The sequence below is a fragment of the Silurus meridionalis genome, chromosome 15, assembly GCF_014805685.1.
Source record: "Silurus meridionalis isolate SWU-2019-XX chromosome 15, ASM1480568v1, whole genome shotgun sequence".
Classification (NCBI taxonomy): domain Eukaryota; kingdom Metazoa; phylum Chordata; class Actinopteri; order Siluriformes; family Siluridae; genus Silurus; species Silurus meridionalis.
The window spans coordinates 11634234-11644452 of NC_060898.1; the positions used below are offsets into that span (position 1 = coordinate 11634234).

A 10219-nucleotide genomic window follows, 5' to 3' on the forward strand; every position below is an offset into this window, starting at 1 on the left:
ACTCAAGAACTATGAGGATGGATGTTGATTGTAATTTAATATTAACAATCTGCTACAGGGGCTTATAACTGCAGTTTGCATGAACAGTTTTGCATTTAAAGACCCATTACTGAACATCACACCTCAACAATGATGGGAATGTAATGAATGGACATTCTGTGCCACTGAGAGGACGACAGGTTCCTTTAGAATCTGGTTTCTCTCATGGCTTGATCATCTCAGGGAGTTTTTCCTAGCCACTGTCACACTGGCTTGCTCATAAACCTATAAGGGAAAAACCTATATGCACTTTATAAACTTATAAATTCAAAGATCTAACCTTTTTTTTCTCTGTAAAGTTGCTTTGGCATAATGTCTACTGTTTAAAAATGCTATACAAATAAAAACTGAACTGTCCTTTCATCTCCTGATATTTACCATTGAATTTTTAGGTGATCAATACTATAGGAACACATCATTTTAAAATAAATGAAAAAAAATATATATATATATCGGTTACGTATGACTTGCTCGCAATAACATTACCGAGCCTTCATACCACCTACACCATAAACCTGTTGCATTCTTTCTTATCAGGCTTGTACTGGGGCTTAGATGTTTAATATTTTACTTCTTTTAGGCTTTCTCTTTTAAGTCTTCTCTTGTGAAAAACATGCTTAACTGGGTTAAGGACTGGTGATTGATTTGACCTTTTTCTTTATACCCTAAACAAGATTTTTGCCTCATGGGCAGTTTTGGGTCGTTGTCTTGTATCATGAAAATCCACCTAATTAGACTGGATGCATTTCCCTGTAAACTGACAGACAGAAGGTTTCTGTGGACTGTTCTTTCTGCTGCTACCATCACAAGTTATTTCATCAATAAAGATAACAACCACTGTAGGGTCACTGCTTTAATAAGAATGGTGATAAGTGACAAGTAATAAGTGATAACACCACTCAAATTATATCTGTTCAGTGCTCAGGTTGGTTTCCTTCCATTGATAGATGTAAAAAACTAATGTATAGAGAAAGTGTTCCTGTATGACAGTGTCCTTATAAAATGATAAAGAAATGAAAATAGGACAAATGAGTAATTGACTAGATATAAACCCAAACAATAAGCATAGACGTGAATGGATCATTTCGAACCGCGTTTTTAGACATGTCCCCAAATGGCTTCCGTATCGTGTTTGTTAGGAAAAAGCCGACTCAACGTGTTATTTGTTTTTAGCTGGCTTGCTAGTTAGCTTGAGTTTCGTCCAGGGCTTTCTCGGAAATATCGTTCGAACAATGGCTTCCGTTGATACGGTATTTACATTTTACATGATTAATTTGATATTACTGACCATAATATTTATTTGTCATTAACAGTAAGTGTCCTGATGCTTAAAACTTTAGCTGAGCCGTACATTAGCTAAGTATAAAAGTTTTACAGGACCATATTTGAAAAGCACCCAAGTGTTAACTTATGAATTATTACTTTAAACATTACAGACTGTAGACAGTTATCATTAACAACATTACAGATTGTAAACAGTTAACAACATGGTGGCTCGAATAAACACAGATCAACATTCCCTTGTCTTCAGTGATCTTTATAAAATGTTTTGTCTTTTAGTCACTGTAACATCGGATTATATGTTACTTAATTGTTGTTCGCCGTTATTATGTGTATTGGCTTGGGTTTATTTAAATGAGCCAACATTTGCAACATATTTTGATGCTCTTCTGATTAAAAATATTTAAGTGAAAAAATTAAATTTTTATAAAAAAAATTCTGATTTATGTGATATATACAATAGTAATAGACTTGACATTTCCTCCTACACCTGTCTTTTAGCACAGCCTCTAATATTTTACTTCATTTATGTGGCTATCAGAGACAACAAATGTTTGACATTTTCGAATACAGGACGAAGTACCAGATCCTGGTGGAACCCAAGAGGAACCATCAATTCTTCGCTGTAAAAAGTGCAGAAGATGTGCTGTAGACTCATCATGTCTACTTGCGGTGAATTGATTCATAGTCCATAGTGAAAGTTTGTGTATGTTCATTTGCTAAAAAGTGGTTTGGCATTTTGCACAACAGAGACCTATTGCACATACTACTGTTATGTAGACTTGATAGAAACCTATAGTATATGAGCATCTGTTTATTAACGTTAGAGACCTATACCAGAACTATTCAAATAGTGTGGGCAGAATTGCAGGAACTCCGCTTGAACAATGAAATTAGTGGACCAGAGCTAACTCTGGTAATTAAATTAAATTAAAAAAAAAATCAATGTAATTTAATTATAATAGAATGTATACAACAGTTGGCTTATAAATATGAGAGGTGGTGCTCATAGGGGAAAAGCTTGAATATGATTCTTGTTAAAACTTGCTGTTTATGACTGTTGATGATTTTTTTGTCTGTAGAATACAAGAATTGCACATGAAATAAATCTTATTCCATCAGTTCAGCATAATTAGCCAATTTAGAGCAGTTGGGAATCTGATGTAGGCTTGAGCTACTATTTCATTGGTATCTTCTTGTTTGATAAGTAATGATCTTTCTATATATTTTATTTAGTTAACACATCTGGGCAATATCTGCTGTTATTTCTTTCCTCTCACAGGCCTCAGAAGACCACATGGCTAAATGCACAGTGTGGCATGTGAATGTTGATGCATTGCCTGATTGGATTTTGTCAGTTATTAATCAGGTACCAACCTTGTAAAGTTTTCAAATGATCAGTTCAATTCTTGTCATGGTCTTGTGTCTAAAACTAAAGAGTGCATAAGGAATAAACCACGTTGGGGCATGAGTTTGATTGCATTTTTTATTTATTAAAAATGATCTGTCATGCTTTCCATCTGTGTTTTGTTCCCTTTATTGTAGAATTTTTAAAACCAGTTTTTGTTCTTGATAAGGGTAAAGCAAGATAAATAGTTGGATTTCTCACTAGCTTTTTTTTTTCTTAATTAGTGATCAGACAATGCTTTTTATATAAGTGAGATACCAAGCTGAAAACAACTCTATCCTGAAGATTTATCATTGTAAATGAAAGTAACAGCTTCACCTTTGACTGTTACACATTTATGACACTGCAGACTCCTTCCATTAATGAAGGAAAAAAAAGATGTGTCCTTACCAGAAACTATCACCATATCAAACAGACATTTTGTAATCTTTTTATCTGGATCGTTTGCTATGCAGGAGCTGTGAGCTGTTAGTTATAAAGATTATTATATAGTAGATCATAGTAGTGGATTTAAAGGCACTCTTTCGTCAAAGCTGCTGTTACGAAAATAATTTAGCCAAAGACTTCATAATGCTTAATCAATTTGAACATTAAGCAGCAATGGGGGTAAACAATAAATGCAATTGTATTGAAACAAAACACTTGTATAAGTCATGGAACCTGATAGAAAACATCTGTAAACATGTCAAGATTCTTGCAATGTAAAATATTCACAAACATTCTAATGCCCAAAACCCATATTTAGTTAGGGCTTTGGGGCATTAGAATGTTTGTGAATGTTTAAAAAAAAGTATATATTTTAAAGAAATATGAGTGAAGGGAAAAAAATATTCACCTTTTGCAGGTTCACTGGACGACAGGAAAACTGAACTGCCAGCACTGTGGAGCACGTCTCGGCGGTTTCAACTTTCTAAACTGTTCACGCTGCCCCTTTGGAGAAGACACAACCGTGCACCTCAATAAAAGCCGTGTTGATCAGGTTGTAAAGCATCTGGTCTACTTGAGTAGACCAGGTACAGCTAGAGTACAGACAGGGCTTCAGGTTAAGCACAAAGTTTCAGAAGGTCAAGTAGATAAAACCCCGAGCTGTGAGCTACATCAAGTCACTCATGTTGTAGGTCTAGAACCCGAACCCCAGATAAGACAAACACAAGCAACTCATTTCTATAGTGAGCAGCCCGTCATCTCTCTATGCAGTCGTCCTATTCCTTTGCCTCCCATTTGTCCTGTACATGAGGAAGTGAATGAGGCAGCAGCTCAGGATACCGACAGCCACACATGGATGTCAGCAACAGAGCTATCGGATCCTCTGCAAGACCAGGACAATCATACCGATTCCTTTAGATTGCCTACTCAAGACATCAGACAAGTGAATATCAGTGATGGTGTTACAGAGGATACACAGGATCATATTCGCTTCACCACTGTGCAGATGTTGACCAAAAGGGAGAAGAATCACTTAAAGAGCCTGAGGAGAAAGCAGAGGAAAAAAGATCGCTGGATTCAGAGGCAGCTTGAAGAGAAGGTACTGGTGAGATGGTTTACAGACAGATTCAGATTAATATTCACTGGATGTGATGTCGCTTTTTCTAGGACAAATTATTTTAATTTGTAGCAAAGAACTCTACTTCATGCACATTTTTTTAATGCAGTTGGTAGTGATTTAATGACAAAATGTCCAAAATATAAACTGAGGAATAAGTTGTTCAACAGATCGAGGTTCTCTTAGGTCAGGATCAAACTTTCTATCAGGAATAAAGTGTACCAATTTCTACAAAAAAAATAACAAAGTGAAATTTGGAACTGTAGTGAAGAAAATCCTCAACAAACCATCTCAGACATTTAAATGCACAAATTAATATGAGATGCATGTCATATCCTAAAAGGCTGTATACCCTGCTGTGTAATACATTCATTTTCCAAAAGAGCAACCAGATACAATCCACTCTAATCCAAGAGTATACAAGCAAACATATTCCCACCTTAGTGCTAAAAGATTGTAATTGTAGGCATCTAAATAATAATAAGCGGTTACTATCTCTCTGGTGTAAAACACACACTATCAATACAATAGTGATGCACTTCAAAGACTATGTGAGGGCAAAAATTTAAAGACTCTACTGAAATGTGTTAAGAATATACAAACTTGATTATTGTTTGCTACAAATGGCTAAAATAATTTTCTCTCTTTAGTCACTACACTGTTTTGGTGCAGAGGAATTTGAGATTTTACTGCATAGTTGCATGATGTCGTTTCAAGTGACCGTTCACAGATGATGTTTAGCAATCACCTACTGCTCAAAACCTCTGACAGTATCATTAAAAACAGACAATAGTGTTTAACACTCATTTAAGAGTCGACTCTTCTGGTGAAGATTGGTGACTAAATAATTTCCAATGCACACACATTTGATATATCTTTTAGAGTTTTTTCTTGTAGAGAATTTTATAGAAATTTTCTATATATGCAAATAACGTTTTCTTCTTTTGGAAAATCTTTTTAAGATTTGATGAAACAATTTATACCACAATATTGTCAAATCCTGTAATTGTCTAATTGGTCATTATTTGATAAAACATTTGCAAATTACCACATAAGAGGAAATAAACACTTGAATTAAGAAAATAACAGCCCACATTACATGGTAAGTTTACACCACCTTGTCAAACATTATAAAAAAAAATTAATCAGATTTGTAGGATCATTTAGGCATGTACATAAAGATAGGAAATGTGTGTGTTCCAGAGGGTGAATCTGCTAAGCAGTGATGATGAGGAGAAGGAAGGCATGCTGTGTGCTGTTTGTCTGGACGTATACTACAAGCCGTACATGTGTCAACCCTGCAGTCATGTGTTCTGTGAGCCCTGCCTGAGGACGCTGGCAAAGAGCCGGGCTAGCAGCACACCATGTCCCCTCTGCAGAACTCTCATCTCGCATGTGATCTTCCAGGAAGGTCAGCAAAATCAATGAAAACAATCTCTTTGTAGCATTAGGTCTATGATTAGATAAATATAATAGGAATAGGAATGACCATTTGTAACCTTTGCAACACATTTCAGACATTCTTTATTTGGTACCATGACTTTTCCATCTAGGAATATTTTATACTTTTCATTATTATTCTAATACTAGTACAATAATCAGCCATTTATCGCGGTGGTTACGTCCCAAAACCTCCTGCGATAAACGAAAAACCGCAATAAAGGAAGCCTCCCCAAAAATTATATTTTATGTATACAGTACTGTACTGTATTAACATTTTACTTTAAGTATTTTGGTCTATTGTGTTTTCCACGAGAGACCAGGAAATTCAGCTAAACAAATTAGTTATGTGGCAAATGCAATTCCGCGATAAACCGCGAGATTCGAACCGCGGTAAAGCGGGGGATTACGGTATTAGCTATATCACATTTTTGTACAGTAGCCATTCAGGTACTACGGTGATATTAAGAAAAGGTTTACTGCTAGTTTTTTTTTTTTATGTATATATATAATCATTAGCGAAACCTTATAGTAGGTCGTGGTAGCAGTAGACAAACAAGAGCTGTGAATTATGTAAATTGTGAGGTTTTGGCATTAACTACAGCAATATAGTTAATTATGGTTAAAATCACTGCATTAAACATAAACAAATTTCAGCGTAACTTAAAAATTAAAGAGTAAGAATTGTTTCTAAGTCTAAAATTGAAACATAAATTGAAACATTTGAATTACCATTAAAACAATTTGCCTATTTCTGTGCCAAATACACTGTTGTAACTGTATTTACGTAAGAAGAAGTAGAAGAAGAAGAAGAAGAAATTAACAGTACAGAATAATGCCATCACAAGGAACAACATTAAACTTGTTAGACATGTTTGGCCGTCAGTCTTCAGACTTTAATGAATTTTTGTTTCTGTGTGAAAATATTAGTGATAGGTGCTAGCTGCAGTGTGTTCTATTGAAAAACAAAAACGAGACTGTAATAATCATACAGCATATGATTGGCTTTATGCAACAGAAGAATCTATAAATTGATTTACATTTCTTTTTGTGTGGGTTTTGCACATCTTGACGTCTATTCAAGTACTGAGAATGATTTACGATAACAAAGAGTTTTATTAAAAACGGTAGTACCCAGTAAGAATGTGGCCATAATTTATTTCTGATGTGTGGAAGAATCATGGATGCGTTCGTGTTTCAGGGCTTCACCAACACACTAAGACCCACTTCCAAAAAGAATACCGGTTGAGAGACGAGACTTTCCAGAAGACCAACTATTCTAAATGGCCCCTGCCCAGCTGCACGAAGCATTTTCGCATTTTATGGGGTTGGTTATTTAATAGATATTTTACTAATTCTGTTTTTTAGATATTATTCAGCTATATGTGTGTTTTTGATGCTCAACTGCAAGTCATATCAGTACAACAGAAGCTAGGGGTGTAACTGTACACGTATTTTTACCAGAATTTTTCAGTACAGGCTTTCGGTTTGGTATACATGTGTACCGAATGCGCACAGTTCAAATCTGAGTTCCCTCAGGAACGTAATAAGTGGCGGACTGAAAGGTTGTTGCAATTTAAGTGCATTTTTATTAATTATTATTTAACTCTGGGTATAAAAAATAAACTAGAGTATCGCAGTGTCACTGTGGTTACTCACTCCGTACCGGAAATATGCATGAAACCATTTAAGAAGCCATAGTGCTAGCGTTAGCCACTAACCAGGCAGTGGCTAGCGGCTAAAGCTAGCCCTATGGATTCTTAAATGGTTTTTTTCTTAAAAAGTTAAAAATCCTAAAAATTCCACATATCGAGGGAGTGACTAAATGTAGAACGGTAGGACTGAAGATATTTTTACAGTATGCTAAAATAAATAGAAAAGTTAAGTAGAACATATCTTTATATTAAATTAAATATTAAATGTAAACTAGACACTTGCACATGTGTAGTACCCAAATAGGGTCTAACAAATGTAAACTGTTTATATTTTTCATTTATTTAATTTTATTTAATCAATATATTTTGTGCCAATTTAATTGATTACTCAGTTTAATCAGTATAATAAGTGTATTGCATTAGTTTGATTTATTCTGTTTTATTTTTATAAAATATTATTTTAGGTATTATTTAACCAAGCGGGCATTTGATTTTAATTGTTTTAAAAATTTTAACTTCAAATGTTAATAATAATGATTAAACTGCGTTAATAAAAAACGACAAGCAATTTTTTGTTTTGCGTTTCTTCCCCCTGTCTGTACCGTGATGGAACTGAACAGTGACTTAAAAACTGAGGTACATACCAAACTGTGAATTTAGTGTACCGATACCCCCCAAATTGAAGCTCTATCTTCATATCATGTCTTTTATATTGTCTTTATATAATATATATTCTATTTTTTCAAGATATTGATTATATTTTTATGGCAGCAACTCTGACATTAGTGCAGCTGCAAATCACAGGTTTATGTTAATGTTCATTCAAAAACAGTATTGTTTCTTTAGTACCAGCTCATTCACAGGGACTTGTATAGCAGACTCTGAGTTAATAAAAGATTAAAATTGATATGGTGATGTTTTCTGTAAGGGGTTTTAGTGGCAGGGCTTTGTAAGAAGGGTCTTTGAGAGGATTATTTATAGATGCTATAAGTAAAAGGATAACTCTTACTTTTGTTGTCTCCAGATTTAAAGATTAAATGTTATATATTAAAATTGATAACATCAAAATATACTTAAATTATATTATTCACTATTCATTTAACTGTTCTCCATATTTCAGGACTACACAGACCCTCAGCTGATCAGTTGCAGTTCCCTCTCAGAGCACTGGGACTGAACAGATTGGGAGTGGACGTTATTAGGGGCTGGACGTTTTACTCTGATATGATCACCTCTTTGAACTGGGTGCTTCCCTCCTTTATCATCTTGTGTGGCCTTTTCTACATCCTCCTCTGGTGATATGATGAGAACTCGAGCATGCCAGAGATGTATAAAGCAAAGTTGTGGATACATATGATAACTGTACACATTATGTACAGTTTTTAGAGTAAAAAAAAAAAGTATTTATTTTTAATGATAGATATTTATATATATTTTCCAGGTCATTTTGAGCAGAGAGAAACAAAAATGATAATAAAAGTGTTAATAAAGAAAAAAAAATACACTCTTCAATCTTACCTTTTATTTGCACATCCAGTTCCCAATTCGGCAATTTCCCAGCATGGGAAGTGACCTTGGAGTTTATATTACCTATATGAAGATAGGATGGCATGTATTTGATGGCATGTAATTTTGCATTGCATTTGACCATTTATTGTATTTAAGTTTGTCCATTCATTTTCAGTAACTGATTTTTTTCTGATCAGGGTCATGGTGAATCCAGAGCCTGTCCCACAAAACTGTATGCAAGGTGAATCAATTTGTGTAAATCAACATTTGTATTGTATTTTGCAGATGGCAAGTTGACAACCATGTTAAAAAAAAATCAACATAAAATATAATTCAGTGCTTAGACAATTTTTGTTAAAAAAATAGAAATTTTGTTCATTTGTGAAGATATAAGCATCTAGAATATATAATCAATTTAATTTTGTATAATAATTAAATGATATATGCATAAAGTAAATATACAAACAATAAAAACAAGAATTTGAACGTTGTAAAGCTGCAGTAAATTATATTTATAAACAGATAAGTTACTGTCGTAGTAGACAAATGCTATAAAAAGAGAATAAAACGGAGAAACGCAGCAAGCGAACATGCCTAATTAAAAAAGTAAAAAAATATGCATAGGTGTACAAATGCATAAGAATTTGCTGAAAACCACAACAGTTACTAAAATGCACTGACAACGAATTTCATTATCGATTTAATTGTTTCGTTGTTGCAGATCTAGTTGCGATACTGTAAGGAAAAAAATATTGGGATATTTCTTCTTTTAGAAATAGGATATAATTTTAGGATAGTTTTAAGCACATACCACCATATGCAAACGTTAGCAAAAAATATATATTTATTTATAAATAACTCAGTGGATTTTGCATTTGCATTAATTAAATAAAGTATTACCATTAGCATTAGGCTAGTAGTAGAAGCATGCTCTGAGCACTAACTAGTGGTTATACATTTAAAAGCTACAATCATAGGAAGACTATTATTCTATAAAGGTAGAGAATGCAGTCAGGCATGGCAAGACAGGCATGTCATGCACTCATATTAAGCTTCATCTGGTTCAGTAACAGCACATGTTCCTGTTATTTTAATGCCATTTTAACATATTAGCAAAATGTATTTCCGTTTTGTGCAAGTTAGTCAATGCTACTATTAATTCTAATAAGTAAATAGTTTTTCCAGCAGCCCCCCCAGGAAACAGGTGGATATTATTACTTATTACATTAGTGGCATGTCCATATGCTAATACTTACTGTCACTGTCTAAGTTCAGATCTATCTAGCATTAGAGATATAAACTAAAAACGAAACAGCTGCCATGCAGCTTGTATGATTTTTATTA

The 10219-nt window shown here is 34.0% G+C and overlaps 1 protein-coding gene across 2 annotated transcripts; it reads left to right on the forward strand.

Moving 5' to 3' along the window:
* The first annotated feature begins 1137 nt into the window (after positions 1 to 1137).
* Positions 1138 to 9205, forward strand: rnf180b (ring finger protein 180b). 2 transcript variants are annotated; one of them, XM_046867019.1, is made up of 7 exons: positions 1138 to 1289; positions 1894 to 1992; positions 2603 to 2689; positions 3573 to 4253; positions 5475 to 5682; positions 6913 to 7038; positions 8487 to 9205. In XM_046867019.1, the coding sequence occupies exons 1-7, from the start codon at positions 1272 to 1274 to the stop codon at positions 8663 to 8665; spliced, it is 1398 nt and encodes a 465-aa protein (XP_046722975.1). In that variant the 5' UTR covers positions 1138 to 1271; the 3' UTR covers positions 8666 to 9205. The 2 variants fall into 2 exon arrangements, with proteins under 2 accessions (XP_046722975.1, XP_046722978.1); XM_046867022.1 differs by lacking the exon at positions 1138 to 1289 and having other exon boundaries at positions 1893 to 2026.
* The last annotated feature ends 1014 nt before the right edge of the window (positions 9206 to 10219 follow it).